This window comes from Ahaetulla prasina, chromosome 6, assembly GCF_028640845.1.
Source record: "Ahaetulla prasina isolate Xishuangbanna chromosome 6, ASM2864084v1, whole genome shotgun sequence".
Classification (NCBI taxonomy): domain Eukaryota; kingdom Metazoa; phylum Chordata; class Lepidosauria; order Squamata; family Colubridae; genus Ahaetulla; species Ahaetulla prasina.
Genome location: NC_080544.1, coordinates 66,248,857 through 66,276,042, shown reverse-complemented (window position 1 = coordinate 66,276,042; position 27,186 = coordinate 66,248,857). Strand labels below are relative to the sequence as shown.

Below are 27,186 nucleotides of genomic sequence, written 5' to 3'. Positions count from 1 at the left end.
CCAAATTATATTTGCGTCATCTCTAGGTTTTTCTAAAATTTGAGGAAGTGCAACACTAAACTTAGATGGAACAATTATTTAACTGGAGAGAAGGCCACTTGCTGCAGGAATCCTGTCACTAAATTTCAGGCTTTTAAAAATCTGTCAATAAGTGCAGTTATGCAACACAGCAGTTTATAGATTAACCAGGTTGATTGTCTTGGTCTGCTTTCTTAAGTTGGCTGGGGTAATGAAGGCAGTGGGTCATGTTTGGCCAGCCATAACTTGAGAATGAAGTCTTAATGTATCTGGAAAGCATCAGTTTTTGGGAAATGGATCTGTAGAGAGATTGTGAGTGTAATTTGTGTCTTATTGTTTCCTTAGTATTGTATATTGGAAAGATTTAATTAAGCCAAAGAATGAGCCAGTATGATTAATTTCCATAGTTTTGGAGGCCTAAAATTATAAAAAGATACCTTCAGAACACAGGTTGATATAGGAACATTTGGTGAGGGAACTTTTGTATCAATTGTCTCAGTTGCAAGACTGCAGGGATGACTACATGTGAGTGTTTGTTTTTCTTAGTCATCATTATCACAAATATGATGATGTTACTCATTAGCAGGACTGTTGTGCTGCTTTTATATAGAGGCTATTGTGCTAGTAAAATGACTCGTTGGCAATAAAAATCAGGTGATTGAATTTTTGCTTTCAGATATTGGTTGAAGGGGACAGCTTAAATGTTTAATTCTGGGAAAGGGGATTGCCTGGCAATTTGTGTCGGGCAGTTGGGAAAGAACAAAGCATCTGTAATGGTGTCTTGCCAACGTGATTATAGATGTATCTTTATTGAGCCACATTGTCTCTAATATTTATTACTATCTATTCCTGCTTAATATCCCCTAGGCCATGAATAAGTTTGATTTTATGCATCAGGATCCCCAGTTGTAAACTATGTTGCCACTAACTTAAAAAGATGTCATATTGGACTTTGTGAGATTGGAAGTAATTTCAGCATAACTTGTGTAGCTGACTTAAAGTAGAAAGTTGTGTGCTTCTTTGCTAAATCATTGGAATAGCCCAGTTACCTGAAAATGTGAGCTGCTTTGGTGGTTGCTTTGTTTGCTCTAAATTTCTGTACCTTTCTTCCAAAGCATTCATTGTTCAGTGTGGTTGTAGAAAACCACACTGGGTCTTAATTGAACAATATCTTGACACTGCCTGGCAGATTTTCTGTCACTATTTTTTGTAATATAGAATAGCTTCTCTCAACTTGATGCCCTTCTAATAAATTGCAATGTGATTCCCACAAAAACTCAGTTTACAGTAAATCAACTCTAATGCATCTGGAGAGCCAGTTTGGGAAAAAATAATTCAGACAATTCATATATTCAAACATATAGACAAATATCTATATGTCTTAAGCTAAGAGAAGGTGTAGCTTTGATTCTTATATTCTATGGAAGACTAGAAATTTAATTGGTTTGTTATCCTAGATTAAGGATGCATTATAAAGGCTGCACTAGACAGTGTGGAGGAGAAAGACTGATATACTAAAGTGAGGTGTGTGCAAGACCTATTTTTGAAGAAGATTCATAGATTTTATGGAGTGAAATTAGGTGTCTTTAATAAACTTCAATTCCTTCCCCTCTCCAGCAAAGAAAGGTCAAATCATTGGTTCTGCTCATTATAGGGCAGTCACATATTGACCCACCCCAAGTCTTTTTGTACCTGGTCTATCAGCTGTATTCTCATAAAATATCAATGTAGGTTGGGAATTGATCTAGCTATTTATAAAACCCTTAGAGCAGAGCTGTCAAACTCCTGGCCCGCGAACCACATACTGGCCATGCTCACACCTGGTTTAGTGAAGGGGAGGAAAGTCCCGATACATTAAGTGATGCCACTGTGATGATGTGAGTTTGACTCCCCTGTCTTAGAGCCAGTAACGACTAGCCTTGTGGTGCAACCAAAACAATCTGGAACTGAACACACTCAAAACCGTAGAAATGGTGGTAGACTTTAGGAGAAACCCCTCCATACTTCCACCTCTCACAATACTAGACAACACAGTATCAACAGTAGAAACCTTTAAATTTCTAGGTTCTATCATATCACAAGATCTAAAATGGACAGCTAACATCAAAAACATCATCAAGAAAGGACAACAAAGAATGTTCTTTCTGCGCCAACTCAGTAAGCTCAAACTGCCCAAGAAGCTGCTGGTTCTACAGCGAAATTATTGAGTCTGTCATTTGCACCTCTATAACTCTCTGGTTCTGTTATGTCCTGCACCGGCAGTGGCACACACCGTGCCCACTTACGAATAAGAGCCCAGCAGAGTTACTCATGGGCAGGCGTTTGAGGACCACACTTGATAGATTGCACCCCCAATACTCACCTAGTCAGCCATTGGACTCCATGGGGGCAAACAGGAGATTTGATTTGGGGGAGGCGGTGTATGCCCGGAATTACAGCGGCCACCCCCTATGGTTCCCAGGAAAGATCGTGGGAATCACCGGCCCGTGCTCATACAGGGTCGAGTTAGATGAGGGTAGAGTGTGGCGCAGACATTGTGACCAGCTCAGGGCCCGGCGTCAGGTTGGGGATGGGCAGCTGCCAGAGTGGGGCACTCAGGAAGAGCCAGGAGGTAGCCCAACCCAATCATCCCGGGCAGAGGAGCTAAGCTACAAGGGAATAAGACGCCCAGCCCCTGTACCTGATAACCGAGAGGAAGCCTTGTCTGCTCTGCCGGTGGAGGGGCTAGGGGTCCCTGGGCCGGAGACGTCCCCCACAGAAGAGGCTGAGGAGTTGGGTCAGCCAGTGACCATGGCTACAACGGAGCCACGAAGGTCCAGCCGAATCAAGCGGCGCCCAGCGTATCTCCAGGATTACGATTGTGCAAGCTAGGGGGAAAGAAGTGTTATGTCCTGCACCGGCAGTGGCGGCCCCTAGTGGTGGAGATGGTTTCTTGTTCTGTTCTGATTGGCTCCCGCTTTTGGAGCTGAATATAAAGAGGGCTGTCAAAGCAGGCCTGGTCTGCTGGTTGTTGCTGGTCTCTGTGAGTTAAAATAAACGTTATGTGTGAACATCTGTGGAGCCTCAATTATTACGGAACCCACAGAATATAATAGGTTCGATTCTGCAACCCAACAAGAAAGACACAGACTTCAGAGGATAATTAGAACTGCAGAAAAAATAATTGCTACCAACCTGCCTTCCATTGAGGATCTGTATACTGCACGAATCAAGAAGAGGGCCGTGAAAATATTTACAGATCCCTCACATCCAAGATATAAACTGTTTCAACTCCTACCCTCAAAACAATGCTATAGAGCACTGCACACCAGAACAACTAGACACAAGAGCAGTTTTTTCCCGAAGGCCATCACTCTGCTAAACAAATAATTCCCTCAACACTGTCAAACTATTTACTAAATCTGCACTACTATTAACCTTCTCATCGTTCCCATCACCAATCTCTTTCCACTTATGACTGTATGACTGTAACTTTGTTTCTGGCAATCCTTATGATTTATATTGATATATTGACCATCATTTGTGTTGTAAATGTTGTACCTTGATAAACGTATCTTTTCTTTTACGTACACTGAGAGCATATGCACCAAGACAAATTCCTTGTGTGTCCAATCACACTTGGCCACTAAAAAAATTCTATTCTATTCTATTCTATTCTATTTTATGAAGATCTTTTTTTTTCACTATATGAAACTAATGGGAAAACAAAGAGGAACAGAAAATAAGTCCGGAAAATTATACCCTAAAAATTATTTCAAAATGTTTTTATCACATTCCTCTTATTCCTTATCCTTCATTAAAAATAGGCTAAATCAAAAGTTGATTTCAATCATCTTAATCAAACAGGTATAACTTTCCATTCTGACTGCTAATAAAATTCAATTGGAGTGAGTTGAAGAGAGAGCTGATTTGTGCTTTATTAACTTAATTTGAATGATAAGTTTTCAGGATTTTGTTACTTATATTTTATGTCTGATTTCTATTTCAGGTGCTAGATGGTCTTTTAGCTCAACATGGGACAGTAGAGAATGTAGAACAAGGTAAAGACATTTCTTACCGCTTTTTGTTTTTATATAGTTTAAAATGCTTTATTAACATTAAACATTCTTTAGAGACCAATGTCTGTATTGAATATCTGCTTTATAGTACTTAAAGATAATAAGTTTACTGTTGACCTTGTGATGTTTAAGGAGATTTTTAGTGAAATATAAATGCTTAAACATTAACAAACAGGTTTTCTTGAATTTCTAGGACTATTTATTCACCTCAGCATAACCATTGAAAGGAAGAAGATCTAGGGCTACTTCCTGGATGGTTCATATCTCTTTAATCAGATCAAAGGCTTACTTGCTGTAAATGCAGTAAGGCAAACTTATTTCTTAATCATAGTTTAGTTCATTTTGTTACCAAAGTTCAATATATGAACTCCAAAAATGACTTAATTTAAGTAATTAAATCTTCTGGGACTCCAGCTGTGATATATCACGAGAAGATCTGAATAGCATAATGTATGAAGATAGAGGTGCTACTGTGTGGGCACTTGAAAATGTTTCATTGGCAGAGGATTCGCAGTAGTTGTCTCCAAGTTTTCTACATGTATCTCAAAAGAATCAGGAAATTTGATATTATTCTGAAATATGTTGCTTTGTCTTTCCAAGAGTCAGAAATCTAGTTAGCCAGCAATAAAACTATGAACGAAGCAATTTTAGGTCACCTTAAAGAATTCTTGCATTCCTTTTATAAAAAACATTTAAAAAAACGCTCAAATGGGAATTTTCTTATTGATGTTATCATGACTGATAGGTGCATTATGAGGTAGCCAAGTTATTTCCACATTTCTGACATTTCTCTGTCATTCTAAATCAATTAATAATTTCAGGTGAGCATATATGCACTGTTTAGAAGGGAATTTCCAGCCTGTTAATTCTCTTTAGATGATTCAATATGGGTTACAGTAACTATAACAAAAAGGAGCTTGAACAGATGATTTGCTTGTTCATTGCCATTGGATCTAATTGTCCTGCATTTGTATGTGTATGTATGTATTTATTCATAGTGATTTGCTTCTGTTGAGAACGGATATCATCATCAGTTCTGAGACTCAATTTTTTTCTTTGAAATATAAAAGTTTTCCTGAGGTTTAATTGGTGTGAATGGAGATTTTCAGCATGATTGTTACTTGCCATGATTTTGTAACATTTAGAATGTTGTCAGACTAAATGTCTTATTATAGATTACGTCTTTCTTGCTATTCAGGAAATGCTAGGTCAGTGAACACAGTATCTTGTTACAGAAATGAGTGCTAATACTTCGTATTTTGAGCCTGCATATTTTATCAGTTTATGTACTGTAGCAAGAAACTCAAAGCTGTTTCTAATTAAAAGTAGCTCTTTAAACTAGAAGATGACTGTAATGAAGGTACTAGTTCATAGAATTATTTAAGTCATGTCAATAATGGAAACTAGGTGGCTCTCAGACTATGTGCAGATGGATTCACTTCATCTTAGATACAGATTGTGGCATGCCATTTTATGAAAATGTGCAATGGTTAGATACCAAACCTCACTCCAATTTGAATTCTACTTCCCATATCATATGAACTAAATAAATGATCATAAAATGATAATGTGTTCTAATTTTGTCAAGTTCACACAGTTTAGCAAAAAATTTCATCCAGTTTCAGAATTTATTTTCAGCTTTTTAAAAAGATCCAAATATGAAAATTCTATTTTTTATGCTCAGTTTTCCCTATATAAAATATTATTCTGTGCCATTTTCTCTAATATACTTTAAAGCAATCTTAACCTGGAATCACATCTCTAAAATGGCAAAAATATACAATCAGAAGGATAGATATCTTCTAAGTAGCCTATTGTGAGCCGTATTGGGGTAGCGGTTTAAGCACTGGACTAGAAAACAGAAAACCTTGAGTTCTAGTCCCATTTTAGGCATGAAGCCAACTACGTGACCTTGGGCCAGTCAAACACACTTTCAGCACCAGGAAGGAGGCAGTGGCAAATCATTTCTGAAATCTTGCCAAGAACGGCTTCGGACTTGTCCAATCAGCTGCCAAGAATTGATTCAAAGTCAGCAAAAAAAATAAAAAGAAATAAAAAAAATATCTGCCTACTAATTTGAGATGTGCAGACTTCACTAGTTTGCTGTAAAAAGTTGGCCACACTAATATTTGCCCTATTCCTGTTTTCTTGGATTGAAAATCTGCACAATCTGTATTTTGTTCAGCTGCTATTAACTTTGTCTTTGTACAAGGCTCTACAAAAATGTTTGTCCTTACATTATTTAATAAAATACACCTTTCTAAAATTTTCCCAGTTGGTTACCACACAAGTATATTTCTTTTGTTTTTGTTTCTTAGTTAACACAGAATCAGAGACAGCAGTTGTCAACGTTACATATGCAACAAAAGAAGAAGCAAAAGTGTAAGTGGCTATGACGGTTTCAGTTGCAGTTTCCACTTCTCCCAGTCTTTGCCGTTTTAGTTTATTCTCTTGGCAGGTTCTCTTAAATTTTCTTTCTGAATTTATAAGTTTAAAAAGTGACACAGAATACCCCTCTTCAGTGGTGGGATTCAAGTAATTTAATGACTGGTTCTCTGCCCTAATGATTTCTTCTAACAACCAGTTTGCCAAACTGCTCGGAAAGTTAACAACCGGTTCTCCCGAAGTGGTGTGAACTGGCTGAATCCCACCACTGCCCCTGTTGCGGTTGTGCCATAAATTTCAATCTGTTGCTGTCTCAATTTTCTGCTGAGTCAGAGCTGATACTAATGATCTTTGATTTTGAGAGCAGTGCAGAATAAATATTATAAGATTGGAGTGTATGAGATGTTAAATACTTCTTAAAACACTACTTGAAAAAAGTAATTCTGTGTCAAGGAAAGGATTGACATGTGTATCCACAGAAGAATAATGAGCAACCTTGGTTTGTGTCCTACTTATGGAATCATAGAACCAGAAATTTGGGTCACCATGTCTAAGTCTGCTCGGTACAGGAATCCCAACTGAAGTACACTTGACAGATTTTTGTCTATTCAACATACCCTGTAAAATGGAGTCTGCAATCTTTCTAAGCAATTGATTCCACTGTTAAACTGCTCTTTCATAGGATTTTTTCTTAAAACTCAGTTGGAATCTACTTTCTTGAAGCTTATTTTTTTTTCTGCATTTAGAATAATAGAGAGCATGTCTTGGTCTTTTTCTGAGTGACATCCTTCCAGCTATATAAAGAATGCCATCATATCTCTTAACTCTCCTTTCTCAAAGCTAAGCTTTCCCAGTCTTCAATCTCTGTTTATAGGACTTTGATGACTAACCCTTGATCATCTTCATTGTCATTCTTGGAGTCTATCCAGTTTGTCTGAAGCGTTTAATCATAGTTCTGATTTATCTAATAAACATTCAGCTTCTCTCATTCAACTGAACGTGACTTCATTTCATCTGCTACAGCTTATTTTCCAATTAACTTTACTCAGAATTATGGCGCAAATTCCATTGAAACCATGGGAGCAAGCCATTTATTTAACATACCATTTTATCTGCCATGAGATTCCAGTGGTTTAGAATTATAAATCAATAATTAAAAGATCTATGATGAGATTATCAATAATTAATTAAATGATATTGAAATAATATCACAAAACTATGTAATAACGTGATAAAACAATAATAAGCAGTGACTGATGTCAGCTTCTGCCTTTCATGCTGCCACCTGTATTCAGAAGAAACTAGGAACAGCATAGAATTAATGTGCAAGTTGCATAAGGTATAGATTCATCAAAAACCAAAAAGAATCCCAGCTGGTATGCAAAATGTCCCCTGAGACACCACTCTAGAGACCCTGTGCGCAATTAGTCAAGAATCTGAAGAAACGTTTGCAGTGTGAAATGATCATAGTAGCCAGGCAAGTATTCTGTATGCCTTGGGAATAGGCCCAAATGTATCTCATACCCAGACTCAGTCATTCAACATTTTAACCGTTTTTTGTTCGCTTTGCCAGTTTATCTTAGTAAACCGAGGTGAAACAGATTGACAACCAGAGAAAGGTTTCTCACCAGAAATCACCAGAAATCAAACTGAGGGTCACCTCTTGCTATCAACAGCGTACCAACAATCAGTGGAATTATTTAGCAGATAGGTGGAAAATTCCATAACTGGAATCCATCCAGTTATGAAGCACTTGGGGTGGACCGTTCTAATTGATCTGTTAGCCTTGCAGAAGTCCCAGGTAACAGTCAGTATCATATGGACAGAGTTAATTTCATCATGGAAGAGGGCTAGCCCTGCTTATCCAGATCATCCCATAGTTGTTTAGAGGCAAAGATGAAGTTCAGCATGTTAAATCAGAGATTACTGGGATGACCCCATGCTTGCCATGAAGGCTGTGAGATCCTGAACTTACCAGACTGAAATCCAAGAGCATGAAAATTAGAGTCCCCTAAAAAAGAAATTTGGGGGATTCCAACATCAGCCCTGATATTAGATACAGCACATATAGGTTCTTCATCTTGTCCCTACAGTCTATTGTAACACAGAAATACAATATCCTACCACTGCAAAAACAGAATAACTTGTTGCATGTGTGATATCTTTATAAATCACACACACATACCAGCTTTGCTATCAAGGCTACTGTAGGAACTCAAGCCCAGAAAGGCAGATCTCAGGGTGATAAATAGTAGTTGACCTAGTCCAACAAGGTTTCAATAATACAAGTCCATCCATTCATCAACTATTAAGCTGATAAACAAGCTCTTTTTACAGATTGACTTGGCATTTACCTTTAGCAATTTTAGGCTGAGATTTCCAGTAATTTGACAATCGGGTCTTGGGTTCAGAGCCAATGAGTCAGAAATTGAAATCAACACCAAATTATCTATTCTTCTTCACCAGGAATAGCACACTTGCCTCATCTCCCTAGGTTCACTACAGCTGTGATTATCTTGGCAGATTCAGTATTAAATCCATTCCCTGCATTCCCAAGGGAAAATAGCCACTTCACAATGTCACCAATTAACTGGGTGGCCAACAAACTATTTGACCCTTTCTCACTCATTGTTCCACGTGTCCTCTTTTCATTCTAGTACTCTAAAATCACAACATTAGGAAAGGCCAAACCATAGCAACCTCTCACAGTGCCCACCACTCAAGGGTTTCATGTCTGGCCTACATTTTTTCCTTAGAATAGGCATCCCTCAGACTTGTAGGAAGCCAAACAAATCTAGAGTCCAACTTGCACCCTTTGAGCTCCTCCTTCATAATTGATACAACCAACTTTGGGGTGCTGATGTTACTGGAAGCTCCCAGTCAGGTGTGACTCAAGGCCTCACATTCTGGATATTCATGTTAGATCTTGGCTGCTAGACTGACCTCTGTCTGCCTTCTAGTGCCAACTTTAACCTTAGCTCCAGCCAAATGGCGCAATGGCAGCTATTGAATTGCATCCTGTCACTGCAGCCTCCATTGCTTCTAGATCTAAGCATAGATCACATGTCAGTTCCTGGACTTCATTTCATTTTGCTACCACATCAGAGAGCTGACTCAGCTGGCAGTCAGCCTTTTTAACAACCAGCAGACAAGATGACCTTCCAGGTTAGCAAATCCTTCAGAGAAAGAAATCTTCCTCCATTTCTTCACAGCTTCCAATATACTCCAACAAAATAGTGCCATTCATTTCCACAATCATTTCAGCCATTGCTTATATCATATCTCTAAATCCCTTACTATTTCTTCAAAATATTATTGCCTTGCTATCTAACCTACAACACATCCTAAAATAATACACCCCTTATAATTAAAAATCAGTAACATTTAATCATAACTATCATGTAGCTGGATGTAAACCAAAAATTATTTCTACTGATTCCTAATAATTCTTGTAATATATTTGATTTGTCATTTTACACAGTACCTGCTCTGTAACACTATATTGTTGAATCATTTGCAAATGCCATTCAGACATTAATAAAATATATTTGGTTAATCTGTGCTTTTAAAAAATACATAAACAGGTTTATGGAAAACCACTCAGTGCAATTGAGGGGAATTATTTAATACATCTAATTTCTGCAGTGATTTGACAAACAGGATCCATGTTCAAAGACAACAGGTGTCTAGAATCGCTTAACTTGTGTCGTGCCCTGCCTTCTAATCAAGATGTATTATTTGGTTTTTTAGAAAGAGCTAAACTGCAGTTTGTACTCTTGATTTCATAATTAAAGAATTTTGATTAATGTATCTTTAAAAATAGATGACAGAAGGATCTTTGTTTTGTCAGTGAAGTGAAAGTTTCTGAACCAAATGGCTGAAGATAGCCTGAAACATTACCAGAATTTTTCCATTTTAAGACAGGGCTGGACAACTGCCATTCAGAATAAAGACTGAAACTTGCTTCCTGCGTGGGCATATAGAAAGATGTTGGGGTGGGACTTAAAGCAGCAAGACTTGATTCTTCCCCTAGTGTCCTCCTCCTCACTTTCATTCTCTGTGCAAGATGAACAGAGAGAAGCAGAGGGATCTTGCTGCTTATTTTATTTCTTTATTCAAGTTGTAGGCCATCCAACCTGTATCTAGACAGCCTATAATAAAAACACTAATAAAATATAGATGATACAAATAAGAAATCCCAAATATCTTTTTTTTGGGGGGGGAACCATTCTAACCACAACTGAAAGAAGAAATACAGAAAGTCCACAATCCTTCAACCAGGTTCTGGGGAAAGAACCACATTTTCAAAGTTCTTTTAAACAGTGTGGGTGCCCGATAAATTCCAGAATGAATAGTATTCCAGGGGCAGATGCTGCAATTGAGAAGATTTGCTATTGGTCATACAGTGGGGAGTCTGTATTTCCTATGTTCTTCTGCATGAATTGGAATGACCAAAACATAGATGCCACTTGGTGATAGAAACTAGAATGCCTGCAAAGGCCATTATTGCTTGATCTCCACAACTTTTATCTTCCTCTGTAAGGTAAGTGCTCCATTTGGGAGGTAAGAGACATGGATTGGGGAAATGGAGTCTCATTCAAGTCCCTATGATCCAGATCAGGGTTGTAAGCATTAAGTTTTATATACCTGCTTCAAAGAAATGTGCATGCCCAATCTACTTGTGATGGTTTTTTTCTATATGTGACAATTCTGTATTTTCAAAGCACATGGCAGCCAAATTATGTCTAAGGCAGGATTACAATTATAAACATCAAAATGTCATTTACCAGTAAATAGAAAATATTGGCTTCTGATAGATACCTACTTTTACAATCATATGCTCATATATAATATTTAGATATTCTGAGATAATTTGGATTTTTGTTCTGATTTTGAATGTTCAATATTTCAACATTCCTCTTGTGTTTTATCATGGTATTTGTGATTTCCAAAAGGTGAAATCAACCATTAGAATTGAGATATGCATTCATACATTAAGAATGTCATATGTCTCTATTTTAGTAAGCATATTGAAATAAAACATCTCTATATTAGTTCTCTAATTAAGTCTGATAATATCCTCATCCTTATTGGCATGATTTTCTTTCAAAAACATTCTCCAAACTATAATTCCCATAATTTTTTGGGGTATATGGATGGATAGTGATTATGGACCTTCATATGCAGGTGCCACATGCTGAGGGAGGTTGTTACAGAGGCTGGTGTGTTGAAGTAAACATTTCTTGTAGTAATTATTTCCCCCACTCCTTTCTTTGTATTTCTAGAGCAATTGAGAAGCTTAGTGGTCACCAGTTTGAGAACTATTCCTTCAAGATTTCCTACATCCCAGACGACGAGGTGAGCTCCCCTCAGCCCCCCCAGAGATCCCGGCGTGGGGGCCACTCTTCCAGGGAGCAGGGCCCCTCCCCTGGGGGCTCCTCGCAGCCCAAACAGCTCGATTTCCCTCTACGGATCCTGGTCCCCACGCAATTTGTTGGTGCGATCATAGGAAAGGAGGGCTTGACCATAAAGAACCTTACTAAGCAAACCCAGTCCAAGTAAGTATCACAGATGGTTTAATTTCCTTCTATAAGGGTTCTGTTTGTAGCTTCGTGTCCTTAGCTTGTGATCTTTAGACCGAATGCTGAACTGTGAACTCACCTGTGCATTACAGGGCAAAAGCTTGTTACCTTGTATAAAAGCCTTTTAACTCACTATTGATGTGTTTTGTACAAATTCTTAGGAATGCTTTAATAGGTCCTGTAGTCCTGTTAATATTTATCCTGTCAGCTTCACTCATCTTGTTTTTCAAAATCATGGGCAGGTTCTACTCATCTGTTCTGAGATACTACTGTAACCCAGCATGTTTTCCCCATTCCAGATACCGTATATACTCGAATATAAGCCGATCCGAGTATAAGCCGAGGTCCCCAATTTTACCCCAAAAACTGGGGTAAACTGGGGACTCGAGTATAAGCCGAGGGTGGGAAATGAGGCACCTACCGGTTGAAACCTCCTCCCTCAGCTGAGAAGGCTGGCGGCTCCCCGCCCGCCCTCTCACTGCACCGCAGGGCTTCCCCGCGCCGTCCGGTAAAATGTGAAAAAAAGAAAAAAAAACAAAACTCGAGTATAAGCCGTATAGACCCCAGTATAAGCCGAGGGCTTAAAAAAAACAAAACTCGAGTATAAGCCGTATAGACCCGAGTATAAGCCGAGGGGACGTTTTTCAGCACAAAAAACGTGCTGAAAAACTCGGCTTATACTCGAGTATATACGGTATTTGTTTTTCTGCTTCTTTTCAGCCACCTATGGATGATTTCTACTATTCAAAAAGAAATATTTTCAGCCAACTGATGAGATTAAAAATATGTTTCTCATTTTGTCATAAATAGTATAAATCATTGTGGATTTACTATTTGATCCTTCATCTCAATGTTAGCTCTCTAATTAAGTCTAATAATATCTTCAGTGATCTGTTGGAGGCAGTACTAATAGGCATGAGCTTGGAATTTAGTTTTGTATCTGTATTTAAATGTTAATTGTATATTTATCTCCATAATCACTAGAAACATCTTGCACTATCATGCAGCTTGCATGAAATAAGAATGCCATTTATTTACTTAATATTTGTAGGCCACCCTTAAAAGAAAACCTTCCCAAGCTCACCTATTGAGTAGACCAAGGAGAAATTGCAATCACTGTATTCTGTAATGCTTGGTATTTGAGACTGCAATTGTTATGTATGTAGTACTGTTCAGATTATTGATTGAAATTTTATATCATTTTCCTGGGTGATTATTTTCCTAAAAATACTGTGAATGATACTGTAGCTAAAGAGTATATATGACTTTTTATTCATTTTCTGTTGTTTTCGCTATTTCACAAAAAGAATTTGGGCCTAGACCACAGAATTGTGCCCATTCTCACCTTTTAACATTTTAACATTTATTCCACTTTCAAAATAAATATAACATTTTTGATACGGTTTGCCTAGAACCAATGCAACATGATGGTCTAGTGTTTTTAGAACCAAACTATATGATGATGCCTAAAAATGCTTGGACTTACAAATATTGGTCCATATATCTTTAGACTTCCTGCAAGTGGTCGCATCTATCTATCTATCTATCTATCTATCTATCTATCTATCTATCTATCTATCTATCTATCTATCTATCTATCGTAATTTTAATTGTAACTATAAACGCTTGCTGAATGGATATGTTTCTGTCCATTCTTTCTGTACATAGCCTCAAGATAGCTACTCTGTCAGCCAAATTCCATCAAAGATGACCTGTTTAGAAAGCTAGATGTGTTTGGAGATAGTTGCAAATTCAAAGATTTATCTCTCCCCCTTGATGTCTTTCTTATTTTCTGTCTCTTTTCCGTCTCCAGTTTTTCTTTTTCCTCTATCAGTAGTGTTCCCTTCTCTATGAAATTTTTGATACTAGTACTAAATGAAGGCCAACTCAGAAAAAACTGAATGGCATTTTTGATTGTTCATTCTGGCAATCTCTTTCATGTCAAATTGTTCTCATTCAGAGTTAGATAGTTGGGCTTGTTTCCTTAAGATCTTCATTGGCAGAAATGCATGGTAGTGCAAAGAACTGAGGGTCAAGATTTGTTCTCTGAGCTTGTGGGTTGGTTTCCGAACATTTCATTACCAGACTAGCTAACATCTTCAGTGGAGTTTCCATCCCCTAAAGTCTGCTGAAAATGTTACAAACAACAAAACTGTTACAAACAACAAAATTGGTAACAAAACATTCAGAAACCAACCCACAAGCTAAGCTTAGAGAACAAACCTTCACCCTCATCCTACACCCGAGCTACAGATATTCACCACTATTGGAAGTGCAAAGAACTGCCTAAACTACATGATGAGTTATTGGTCATAGACAATCAGCCATGGGAGACAATCATTTCTACATTTTTACATGCATTGCCTCTCTCAGAAGCCTTACAAGATCTTCCTTTTTTTTCTGTTCTGAAAGGTCACTTACACTTAATATTAATGCTTGGCTTCTCAGTACATGTAAATTGTGTTAATATCAGGAAAGCATGTGTTCTTAAGGTCAGTAAATGCCTGAGAAGGCCACCCACACATTTGACAAAGGACAAAAGACCTTTGGTGTGCTTGTGTACTGGCTAGTGTTGAATTAAAGTATAGAGGTTTCTATCTTTTCTCTGATTTCTATTAAAGAGGTACGTTTTATAAATGATGTCACTAGAAAGGGGGAAATCTCATTTTAACTCCTGTAGAGATGGTTAGATTTGAGTGTCTCATTCAGACACAAGTAGCTGTGTATTCTTTACTTTTATTTACACAAGGCTCCATTTAAACAAATTACTTTCTGAACTTGAGAAAAGAGCAAGCTTTTATGGACAATGGATGCAAAAGTGCAAATGCTATTCAAATATAATAATAAAAGTATGATTTGTCATGAATCAGGAAGTCAGAGAGTAAGAGTGGAGAAGAGCACACAAATATACACCATTACCAAAGCAATTGTTTTGGAATAACATGTGAACCAAATCTATTTTATTCCAAAGTCTTAATATGTCCTTTGTATTAGCCTTGAAAGCAAATTAATAATTTTCTGTATCTTTGTAATACTATTTTTTTTTATTTGCCTGTTTTTATCAAGGTGTCAAGTTAGGCACCATCCTCTGATCCCTAGCAGATTTCTTTGTATGTACTCTGTTACTGCAGGGTAGACATTCATCGGAAAGAGAATGCTGGTGCTGCTGAGAAACCAATAACCATTCATGCCACCCCTGAAGGGTGTTCGGAAGCATGTCGCATGATACTTGATATTATGCAGAAAGAGGCTGAAGAAACAAAATCGTAAGTAGTTCTTATGTTGTCAGAAAAGATGGGAAATGAAAAATGTTTCTTTTTTAAAAAAAATATTCAAGAGGAAGGTGATCTCTAGAACTGTAAATAACGAACAACATTTATGTGAAACCAGTTATCAAAGCTAAATACAAAAAACTTTAAGGAGACTTTCTTTTCCATTCTTGTGCTGGATAATCTTACTTGGATAATCTTTGCAAATATTTTACTTAGCTGCAGGAGAAGTCAAAGCTCTGAAGACAAAAAAATGCACCCTAAAATTAACCAGAAAGGGAATACAATTTTTGTAAAGGATAGTCAAGAAGATTTCAGTTAGCATATTTTTGACAGTTCATAAATTGATATTTTTTTGCTATTTGGACAAGATGATCTGGCCTGATGTTCCTTCATGCGCCATCTATCAGGCAAATTTGTTTGCTATGAAGCATGGATGTCAAACTCACCGCATCACATTGCCGTCATGTAATGTATCGTGATGTTTTTTCTCTTTGCGGAGCTGGGGTGGCCGCACATGACGCATCTGGCTCCTGGGCCTCCAGTTTGAAACCCCTGCTGTAAAGCATGAAGTTTAAATCACCAGCATTTTAAATTAAATTATTTTGAAAGCATGAATAACATAAAACTAGAAACCACTGTCAGGTGGAGACAAGATACTGCAAAGTAACTGTCAGAGTATAATACTGTTGGGAAGGATTGCATCTGTATGACATAATGAATGCACATGTGCTTGAATGCACTTATAGATGCATGCAGACAGATTGGTTGACCAGTAAAGACTTTCACCCATGGGTTAGGCAAAAAGGCTTATTTGTGTATTCATGCAATGGAAAAGGTCTTTTTGGAGCAGAGAACTTTTGGTTAGATGGAAATTGCTGCCAGGGTATCACTGTAAAGCAATTAAGTAAAACTGTCTTCATAATATACCTCTCTCTTCCATGCCCTCATCTTTTTCCCCATTTCTGATTTTGGCTTCATTATAGTTTTGAGAAGGCATGCATTTCTAATGCCTGATATTTGATTTGATATACTTATACATAGCTAGAAGTGTATTTATTGATGAAATTTATATATTGCCTCAATCCAGCTGAAGTCTAGGAAGATTACTATACATGTATATAAAACACTGATGATGATGATGATGATGATGATGATGATGATGATATAAAATGTAACATACAACTATACTAAAAAGAAAATAAAGCCTACACACACACACACACACACACACACAGGGCTGTGCCGTCAGTGAAAAGGTTGGGGGGCTGCTGCTTTAAAGAATAAAGATGTGGGTCCACATTGTTTTATCAACTACAAGCTTGTTACTTTGTTCAGCACAGAGAAATACTAACTTAAGTTGAATAGTAAACCCCATTATCTTACTCTTATTTTTAAACTGCACCATTGACTGAACCTGTATGTATTCACTTTATATTCCACTGGCTCAAATTACTAGAATAAACAGAAAAGTTCCACATCGGGAAATTTTTTGTGGGTTGGAGTAATACCAAGAAGTATATCTATAACTCCCTAGAAAAACACATCTCCATTAATTTTTAAAGTCTACCTCACACAACCTCCTCCTTCCCAACAACATGACTTCCTTCTTGTAGTAAAATTGCTTATTGATACTATTCTGCTGTTAACTAATTGCAAAATATATAGGTTAGTTTTTAGAAAACTGATTTTTCATGCCCACAAGCCCACAAGCAAAGTCTTAACTGTAGACTTCCCTTCCTTGGTTACAGTATTGGGTGATGGTGATGATGGAATATCCAGGACACTTTTTTCCACATAAAATCTGGTTGGAAATTTTTTGGAAGTGTATCTCTGTATGTTTCTGTGACCTTTTGTATGTTTTTCATACTCCTTAGGGCTGAAGAGATTCCTTTGAAAATCTTAGCACACAACAGCTTAGTTGGAAGATTGATTGGCAAAGAAGGAAGAAACTTGAAGAAAATTGAGCAAGATACAGGGACCAAAATCACTATTTCTCCGTGAGTACCAGTGAATGTTGCTGCCATCAGGCAAGACCAGCCTTCCCCAACCTAACACCCTGCAGGTACGTTGGACTTTTAACACCCATTCTCCCCATGCAGGACATCAAATGACTTAGCTGGGGATGATGGGAGCTGTAGTCCAGCACTTTTAGGAGACACTGGTTGGGAAAAGCTGGACACAACTCTTACTTCTTAGTCTGCTGCATGGTGCACTCTAGATCCATAGCTTGCTCACCCTCCTAAGCAGAACTTACCTGTACTGTCTTAGCCTAGTTTAGAGAGAGACATCTAGATTTCATTGAACCCAGAAAATTTTTTATAGTTTTATAGTGCTAATGTTTAATTGAGTTGTAAATTTGCATGGCGTATTTAATTCTGTTTGCTACCCAGAGTCCTTTTAGTACATGGGTAGCTGTATAAATTTTAATAATTCATAAAATACATCAGCTTTTAAATAAAGTAAAATATATAAAATGTCAGTAAAACACCACATGTTTATGTGGCTTAGAAGAATGAATGAACCAGGAAAATTTCCTTACATGAAGGAACATAATAGCACTATAATTCTATAATACTAATTTATTTATAAGGATGAGGGCCTTCTTTCCAGCTACCATTATTTTCCTGCCTTTGTCTCTTCACTGTCTCCAATCATCCATCCATCCATCCATCCATCCATTCCACCAACCTGTCTACTTACCTCTCTGTAATGAAGTAGTTAGTGCTAATTAAAATGATTGAAAATAATCATTTACAGTGGGAAGTATTTTAGAGTAGATGTATGCTAAATTATTCCCTTTCTTCAACACAAGTTAGGTTACTGTTTCTGGTTTGGGAACAGTATAAAATTCATCTAAAAAACCCAGTGATTTATTAATGCAGTAAGTAGCCTAGGAACCTGAGCCTGTCTTTTTGCACATGGCATTTCTCAAAATCTTCAGTTCACAAGCAACTCTATCATCCAGTGTGATTCAAAGTGTTGCATTCAGAAATTAAAGGTCTCAAATCTCCTAGTATAAACTCCAGCACTTCATAAAATTATTGGTGCTTGTTGATTCCAACGTTAGCCATTCACTGTTGCCTTCTGCGTAAATAGGGCGTTTTCTAATTTGATGGGTTTCACCCACCCAGTAATATAATTTAACTGCTTGGATTTTATTTAAAAAGATTCATTCTGACAAACTTGCCCTATTGACCTCGTTTTAGAGCTGGCTATAAATCCTATTTTTTTATATTGAAAGGATATTCATTTGTTATTTTGTGATTGTTCAGTTTGCAGGATTTAACCATTTATAACCCTGAAAGAACCATCACTGTGAAGGGTACGATTGAGGCCTGTACCAATGCTGAAGTAGAGATAATGAACAAACTGCGGGAAGCCTATGAGAATGACGTGGTAGCAATCAATGTAAGTTCCTCTCCTGGTGTATATGTGTTTTCTTTGTCAAAACCAAATAATTACAAATCATATAAGAAGTCTAATAAAGACGGAAGTGAACCTGAGATGCCCCAGAGCTTGCTAAATAAAAGTCCTGTGGCCTCATCTTTTTTCCTTCCCCATCAGATTACATTGTTTATCCCATTTTTCTTTGTGTTTCTTTCTAGCAACAAGCCAATCTCATCCCTGGACTTAATCTCAATGCATTGGGCATCTTCTCAACAGGTTTATCCATGCTTCCCTCAGGAGCTGCAGCCCGTAGACCTGCTATTACTGCTCCCTACAACCCTTTTGCTGTAAGTAGACACACATCCACATCTGTACGTATAGCCAACAACATGGTTCCCAAGTTGCCAATAGGTATACAGACCTCTGCCTTGAAGTTTGTCGAGTTCCCTGCCCCATATTGACTTTTATACATATGTACATATGTATGTATGTACATTTAAGAATCCAAAGTTTTATAAAGCAGGTTCAGTATCATCTTTGTTTCCAAGAACAGTTCTTGGCTCCAGGAGGGCCTTGTAGACAATCTTAGAAAATAAACATGATAAAAGAACTGAAGGCCTATCATGTTTATTTTCTAAGTTTGCCTACAAGATCGGTGTTTTATTTGGAAAGGTGCCTATCTGCCAAATCCTTTTCTATAAGAGTCTCAAATGCTTAGGCTGTTTGCTGATATGCTTGCCTTCAGTTTTTTTTAGGAAATAAGGGTTATATAGTATTAGGCTTTCTTTCTTTCTTTGGCTGTGTATAAGAACATGTTTTGTTCTGTAAGGGAAATATCAGGTTTGTATTAGGTACTATCTTTACTCAAATGTAATCTCCAATTGTAATTGGAGAGAAACAGCAAGTTCAGTTGCCGTAGAATGGAAGCAAGATTTTTACAAATGACAGAACAGTAATAGAGGTCCATCTCTCAGATTACTTGTAATATAGCGAAAGACACTTTCAAACAAGGATAAAACAACATATTTCTTTAGCACCTCTTTTTGAAAGCAAACTTTCATGGGGGAATTTGTCTTTTGTGGCTAAGTCTTTTGAGTGGCATTTGTTTGTAGAAGAGGGTTCTAAGATACTTTTTTGTTTTGTATGAACTTAATTTTGAAAACAAAACATATAAAATCTTCTTTTATAGATCTGTGACTACATTTGGGAAAAGGTATATTCTTATTTGGTTGTCATTCCATGCGAAGAAGTATGGTTTTCATTGTCCATTTTTGGTTCTCATATGTTAAAGTCACTGTTCCTTTCTGGGTCTTACACTGGTCTCCAGAATATATGGAGCAGGGGTGAAATCCAGCAGGTTCTGACAGGTTCTGGAGAACTGGTAGCGGAAATTTTGAGTAGTTCGGGAACTGGCAAATGCCACCTCTGGCTGGCCCCAGAATGGGGTGGGAATGGAGATTTTGCAATATCCTTCCCCCAGAAGTGGGGAGGGAACAGACATTTTGCAGTATTGTTCTCCTGGAGTGGGGTGCGAATGGAGATTTTGCAGTATCCTTCCTCTGCCACATCAACCAAGCCACACCATGCCACCAAGCCACGCCCACAGAACCAGTAGTAAAAAAAATGGATTTCACCACTGATATGGAGGGAATGATCCAATTGTTTGGTGGTAGGGCATTTGCTCTATATTTGCTCTATATGCATAGGATTCCAAGGCATCTCCTGTGAATAAGGGATCTTAGACAGATCTTGGAGAGCTACTGCTACCACTGATCTAGATGTGCCAGTGGTTTGATTCAGCATAAGACTGATTCATATGTTATTTAATTTTAAAATATTGCACAGTGGTTCACAACTATGACAATAATAACCATAATTACATGGAGAACTCAAGTCAGTGAAACAATAAAGTAGTACAAATGTACAATCATAAAAATAAATGAGACACTAGAAGCCATTTAATAGATCTTAATAGCATATAAAATCAGAATTACATTATATTTTGGTTGGTTTCAGAAATAAAATAGAAAGGAAATAGTTCAGGTTTCTGGAGATGTTATTAAGGAAGCTCAGCTTGTTATAGAGGCCAGTTTTGTAAGATACATAAAGGCTTTTTTGCAAGAACCTATAGGAATAGCTTGTCAGGCATTTGGGGTTCAGTCCAATATCTCTCCAAAAAGCCTCTTGCGTACATTTTCCTGGTACTTACGCCCTTAGCTTTTGGCCTGCCCCCACTGATGTTAACTTTTTTTCCTGCCGTAGAGCCAAGCAGCATACCTTTCGGGCCTTAATGGAGCCTCGCTGACTGGCACATATCCCCATCTGCACTCCGTAAGTGCGTTACCCTCTTCTGTCTGGATGCCACCCTTTCATGCACCTTGCTTTGTATCATGCCCGCCTTTTGCTTTGCAGGCTTTTAGGCTGCCGTCAAATGATTCTGCACTGTGGCAGTTTTCTAAACATTGATTCACCCAGTCCTGTTTAGAGAAAGTAACTTAGCTGCGTGATAAAGCTACCAAGCAGATCTTCTCTGTCCTTGCATGTAGTATTTGCTTTACACATTTTGCTTACAGTTCTGGAGGCACCAACACCAACTGCAACACTTTATGTCTCAATGGGCAGCTAGCTAATCAAGTTGAAGTATAGAAGTACAGTGGTCTCATAATAGTTGTTGGCAATAGTTTTCCTCAGGACAATTGTTAGCAAAGCACTATTTATCATTTCTCAGAATCTGTTTTGCTACTTTGATAATGTTTTACACATGAACATATAATACTTGTACTGTAATATGAACATATAATACTTATACTGTCAGCTATTGGCCTTAACCCAAAGTTATCTAGTTTAATTGGTAGTGGCTCTCCAAGGTTGTGGAATAGTTTTATGAGACCCATTTTATTAATAAGAAATGGCAAGAATTGAACCTGTTTTTTTCTGTATGTTATATTATGCATACTGCTGCTTGTTTATGTAGCATCTTGGTGCCTTCTCAGACAGAAACTTCACCAACTGCAGAGATCAATAACTAAATATCTAAGCTTCAGAAAGCTTCACTTGATACAATTCTGTTATTGCCTAGAGTTCATGTCCGTAATGCTAGCTTGGTCTCTCTTGCTCTATAGTGGAAGTGAATAATGTGTTGTCCTTCAGATTTTTTTTGAAATTTTAATTCTCATCGGCTGTAACTGTTAACAGTATTGGCTAAGAGTGATGGCAAAGGTCAAAAACAATCTGGAGGGCTGTTTATTACTATTAGACAACCCATGACTCCTTTGGCCATCATTTCAGAGATATTTCCTTATCAGATTCCTCAGTGCCTTCAACAATGACAGAGTTTCCAATGTATTGCCTTCTCTGGAAAAGCTGGGATACATTCAGAGATGTATCAGCTTTGAAAATAGTCTATGTTGAACTTAATAGCACAGTCAAATGTCAGCACAGAAAATGTTTTATGACATTTTGTACTAGGTCGTAAAGTGTTTCATGATAATTTTTATGTCATAAAATGTTTTATAACATTTGCCAAATTTCAGTTCCACAGGAGTCATGGCTCCCAGATTTTGCACACGTTCTATAAGCTAGCTCATTTGAAATATCTCAATTGAAAAGTTTTGCCCTATAGTGCACCATTTTGGCCAGTTAAAGGTCATACGAATCAGAGTTTAGTAATATATAGATCCTTCCTCAATTAATCAATTGGAAATTTGTCAGTTCTTGAAAAATGACATTCAATAAGAATGGCAAATTTCTTTTATGCTTTGCTGTATCATTCATTTTTAATAATGATGATCCTTGTGGGACATTCCAACATTTTCAGGTAAAACTGCATATACTTATCTGGGAGTGGGGTCCTAAAATCACTGGGGGTATATTTAGTTCTTCATTGTAGAGCTGTGAATTATCAGTCTTTCCACTCTGTTTGTGTGTGTTGCAAAATAATCTTTTGTTCATTTACAGTTTAGTTCTTCTGTCCTAATATAAACTAGAAAATAATTTTAGTGATGATTTACAGCCTGATATCTCTGGATATGCATTTCTATTATAGAAAGAATTAGAATTCAAACAATTTTCTCTAAGCAAAATTGAAAGTACATAGGAAAAGTGGAGGAGTCAAACCCTCATTGTCATAGCTTGCTGTTATCCTTTCAATAATCTCTTGGCATAGTATTTAGTATTCATGACTCTCAGTGACTAGAGGAAGTTATTATTGTGTTATTTAAATTTGCATACCACCTGACTTCCAATGACTTGGTCATTGAGAAGGAAATAACATTAAAAGAACTAATATTAATTTATTAATTATTGAATTTATATGCCCTATTCCCAATGATTCTGGGTGGGTTACAATAATAAGCAGAAATTACAATAAAATCAGTAACATAATTAGTGACTATATTTATAATTTATAATTAGTAACACAATTGAGACTGACAGCTCAGTTGCTAAATGATGTGGTTGCTAAGTGGAAAATCATGTGACTGCAACTGTGATTATGATTTTACTTCAATTTTTCTTTGTTTTATGGCATCAGAAGGATGCGATCCCAAACATCTGGGTCAGCCTAAAAGGCAGGGAAGTTTTCCAGAATTTGAAACATGAGTAAACTCAGTAAAAGGGCAAATCTTACAGCATTTTTCCCCAGTCTTCCACCCTTTGGAATGCTTACCTCAGTGCTGGAGTAATTAGCAAAAAGAGAATTAATGTTTGCATTTTCATTTATTAGAGAGGAAGGGATTGCAAGACAATAAGCAGACACACAATGAGAAATACACACTGAAAGAAGTGGACTAGCATTGGCTGTTTGCTTAGCACATTTGCAACTGTGATTGCTTAGCATGTTTGCAACTATGAGCCAAAGGTGGGAAAGTGACTAAAGTCTTGTCAGTTACAGGCAGCAGTTGCCAGACAGCTAATTAAAATCACAGAGTTGAGCTTGTTAACTTGCCGTTAGCACCTTTTGGTTTAAGTGCTGTACTACAGAGAAAAACAGTTCAGGAAGGAATAGCTTGTTTATATAATCTCTCTGTTCTGCAAGAGGGAGGAAATAAAAAAATGGCACAGGACAACGTGTAGTGACTGACTGTAATAATGAATATGTGATTGAGAAGATACCACAAAGGTTGTAAATAAAGGCATGGTTGTAAAATAATTTTATCATTACTATTGTAACTCTGAAAGGTTGCTGCCTGAGGCAGTATTAAATGAGGTCTACCTGTATTGAAAATTACTGATCTTCCTTCTTGTTGATCTTATTCTTCTATCTCCTGTCCTATAGAAGCTGATATAGTGTTCTTAATGTGATTCAAGATGATGATGGTCAGTAATATACAATGTCAATTGGATACCATTTAATAAAATACTTCTCTGTTATATTTTATTAATAATTAGGATAGTAAAAGAGAGTTTAATGCGTATTTATACATGAAATGATTATTCTAATTTGCGTATATCTGGGTAGAAAATATTTTCTAAGTATAGAAAGTATAAAGAGTCATTAAGCTATCTTGAGAGTCTCCTTCTTACAATGTCTTATGTGCTGTGGGATTGCCAATTGAATGACAGATAAAGGGATACAGGAACCATGTTATAATATTTTTTCTTCCCCACAATTTCGTAATTTTCTTCAGGATGAAGTAAGGCTGAAGCACAACTAAACATTTGCTTTTTTCCAGTAATATTTGACATTAACAAGCTGGCTTTCCTTCCTCTTTTTCTCTTTTCCTGCATGCAAATCATTTCAACTGTACAAGATAACCAAACTTGGGAGGCAAAAATCATCGTCAACCCCTTGTCTTCTCCCAAGGTACATGATGTCTCATTTTGTTATCCACAGTTGCCAGAGCAAGAAGTGGTGAATTTGTTCATCCCAACACAGGCAGTAGGTGCCATTATTGGAAAAAAGGGCCAACACATTAAGCAGCTAGCAAGATTTGCAGGTGCTTCAATCAAGGTAAGATGTACGATTGTATCATCACCCTCTTTTCTCTATTGCTATGTTTTGTTTTGTTTTTCCATCACGTAAACCAAATTCTTATACTGAACTTTGATCAGAAAATGAGGGTTCTGGACTAGAATTGGGGTTCAAATCCATCATTAGCCAAGAAGGACAATCATTCTCCCTCAGCCTAACTTACATTACACAGTTGTTTTTGTGGGGATAAAATGAAGGAAGATCCCATGTAAACTATCTTCAGCTGTGAAGAAAAGGCAGGATATAAACTAAAAAAGTAAAGAAAAATAATTAACCAAGACTAAGGAATTTATTGACCTTCAAATAATGAAGAACTAGCAGCTCCAGCATGCATGACATTGAAAACCTGGATTCACTGTCATGACACTCTACACAAAAACTTTCCTGCAAACATTTGTTTCTTGCTGTAACAAACAAGATAAGAAACATTTCTTTTAGCAGTGCAACTTTCTTTAAGTAAAGCAGTAATCTGCTGAGATCTTTAAAGCAGGTAATGAATCAGTGAATTATATGTGTATCTTTTCAAGAATGTCCTATTTAGCTATTTCTCCACTGTATATATGTGTATCTATTTCTACAAACCCTATGCCTACTTAAGAGTTAAGTAATGTCCTTAATTACACTTGGCTGCCAACCTGATAGAACTGGTGAGAATCATCAATTCTTCAACCTTCTCTCAGGTCTACTGTCTAAGAAAACCAAGTTACTTTCTGAATCTCTGTGCCTGTGTGTCTTTGGGAAGAGATTGGTCTTTCTCCTAACAGATTGGTTGCCATTTTCTTTCTTTCCAAAACACAAACCATACACACATATCTGTCTGCTAAACTGTAAGCAAGACTGCTAAGAAAGCAGGGAAGACTTATTTCACATATAACTCACTTATTCTTCCTTCTTTGCAGGTCTTCTAATGTCAGTAGATTACTTAGGATAGTGAGCTATTGTAGTGAAAAAAGTAATTTTCTCACCCGATAATTATCTTAACACAACATCACTTTCCAAAATCCTTTCAGTGGGCTTCCATATACAGTAAACTTATTGTTCTGAGAAGACCTTTCCCCCAAAATTAATAGGCAGAATAGCTGACTGATAGACTGAACAAATGTTAGCTAATATTGAATGCAATCCACAGGTTAGTTATCCATAAAACCCTACTTTTCATTCATTTTATGAATTGCAGTTGCTTCCTACCTATCCTCTGGGTAATGTAAATTACTGACTACTGCAAACAATGTACCAGTGAAAAAGATGAAATATTTGTGGGGAAACAGAATTCCTTTCTGGAGAAATAACTGCAGATCTTAGCTATGGACGTCTCTTTAGAAGGCAATTGTTTTCTCCCAACCTTCAAATACTGTAAACTGATGTAGAAAAGACAACTGGATGAGTATACAGAAAAGCAGTGTATTTAAGAAATGATTCATTATGAGAGACTGACTCAAGTAATCTCTGGGACTGTCTGATGAGTCAGCCTGACTTATCCTACAATACATGAGCAAAGCAAGTTTGGGTAAAGTTTCACCAATCAGAGTAATCTGTGAATGAATCCCCAAGAATCAGACTTTTGGATTGCAACTTATGATACACCAAAACTACTGCTGAACATATTTGAATACATTCTGTATAGAACAATTGCTAATTTAAGAAGTAATTATTTTTTTAATATGGTTTTCACTCTGAAGCTCATTCCTGTGGTAAAAATTGAGAAATGAGACATTTTCCTTAAGAAAAAAATTGGAGACTTTGCTGAACTCCAACAGGGTGTTTTGATGTGAAATCTTTTGCTTTTTGCAAAGTGGTCTCTCTCGTATTTCTTTGTTCTCTCACACTCATCTTCAACTAGTATTGAGATGTAATTATTGCATACTATAATAATTATTCTATACTATATTATTACAGGATTATGATTCCCACAATCTCCTATGGTAATGGCTAAGAACTTCATTGCTATCCAAAATATATAACTGTTGGGAAAAGGTATCTTAGGTTAATTGCAGCAATGTTTTATCACCAGTGAAAGAAGAGTTTCTTTTCCTCCTTATTTTGAGCAAGAGGCTCCATCTTTGAAGGAAAGATTCCAGAAATTGTTATTGGTCACTCTAAGAAACTGAATAGAATCTGTATTGTTAAAAACGAAGAACCGTTTTTCATTTCCCCCCCTTTGTAGTTGAAATTGGTACTCAAAATTAAACACAATAAAAATTGCTTAAAAAACTAGATATAATAAAGAATTCAGAGATGAATTCAAGAACCAATCTAGATTTTCAGTAATAATGATAATGTTTTCAGTATAATGGCATCCACAGCAGTGTCCTTTGAAGTTCAGAGCTGCTTCATTATTTTTTGTATTTGATTGAGAAGCATTGATTGAAAACTGAGGGAAAAATAAATTTGTATACCCTGTTGTGTGTTCCCTGTAACTTGCAGATTGCACCAGCTGAGAGTCCAGATGCCAGTGAGAGGATGGTTATAATTACAGGGGCCCCAGAAGCACAATTCAAGGTCAGTATTAATAA

The 27,186-nt window shown here is 37.0% G+C and overlaps 1 protein-coding gene across 2 annotated transcripts in view; it reads left to right on the top strand.

Annotated features, from left to right (window-relative positions):
- Window positions 1-27,186, top strand: part of IGF2BP2 (insulin like growth factor 2 mRNA binding protein 2) — an 89,658-nt gene that overhangs the window by 58,755 nt on the left and 3,717 nt on the right. Inside the window, exons 4-13 of one of the 2 annotated variants that reach the window (XM_058187216.1) lie at window positions 4,007-4,058; window positions 6,395-6,458; window positions 11,747-12,019; window positions 15,175-15,309; window positions 17,190-17,312; window positions 18,588-18,723; window positions 18,921-19,049; window positions 20,965-21,033; window positions 24,536-24,652; window positions 27,098-27,172. In XM_058187216.1, the coding sequence (XP_058043199.1) occupies window positions 4,007-4,058; window positions 6,395-6,458; window positions 11,747-12,019; window positions 15,175-15,309; window positions 17,190-17,312; window positions 18,588-18,723; window positions 18,921-19,049; window positions 20,965-21,033; window positions 24,536-24,652; window positions 27,098-27,172 (1,173 nt within the window). The remainder of the gene's footprint in view (window positions 1-4,006; window positions 4,059-6,394; window positions 6,459-11,746; window positions 12,020-15,174; window positions 15,310-17,189; window positions 17,313-18,587; window positions 18,724-18,920; window positions 19,050-20,964; window positions 21,034-24,535; window positions 24,653-27,097; window positions 27,173-27,186) is intronic. The other variant, XM_058187217.1, reaches the window with a different exon arrangement.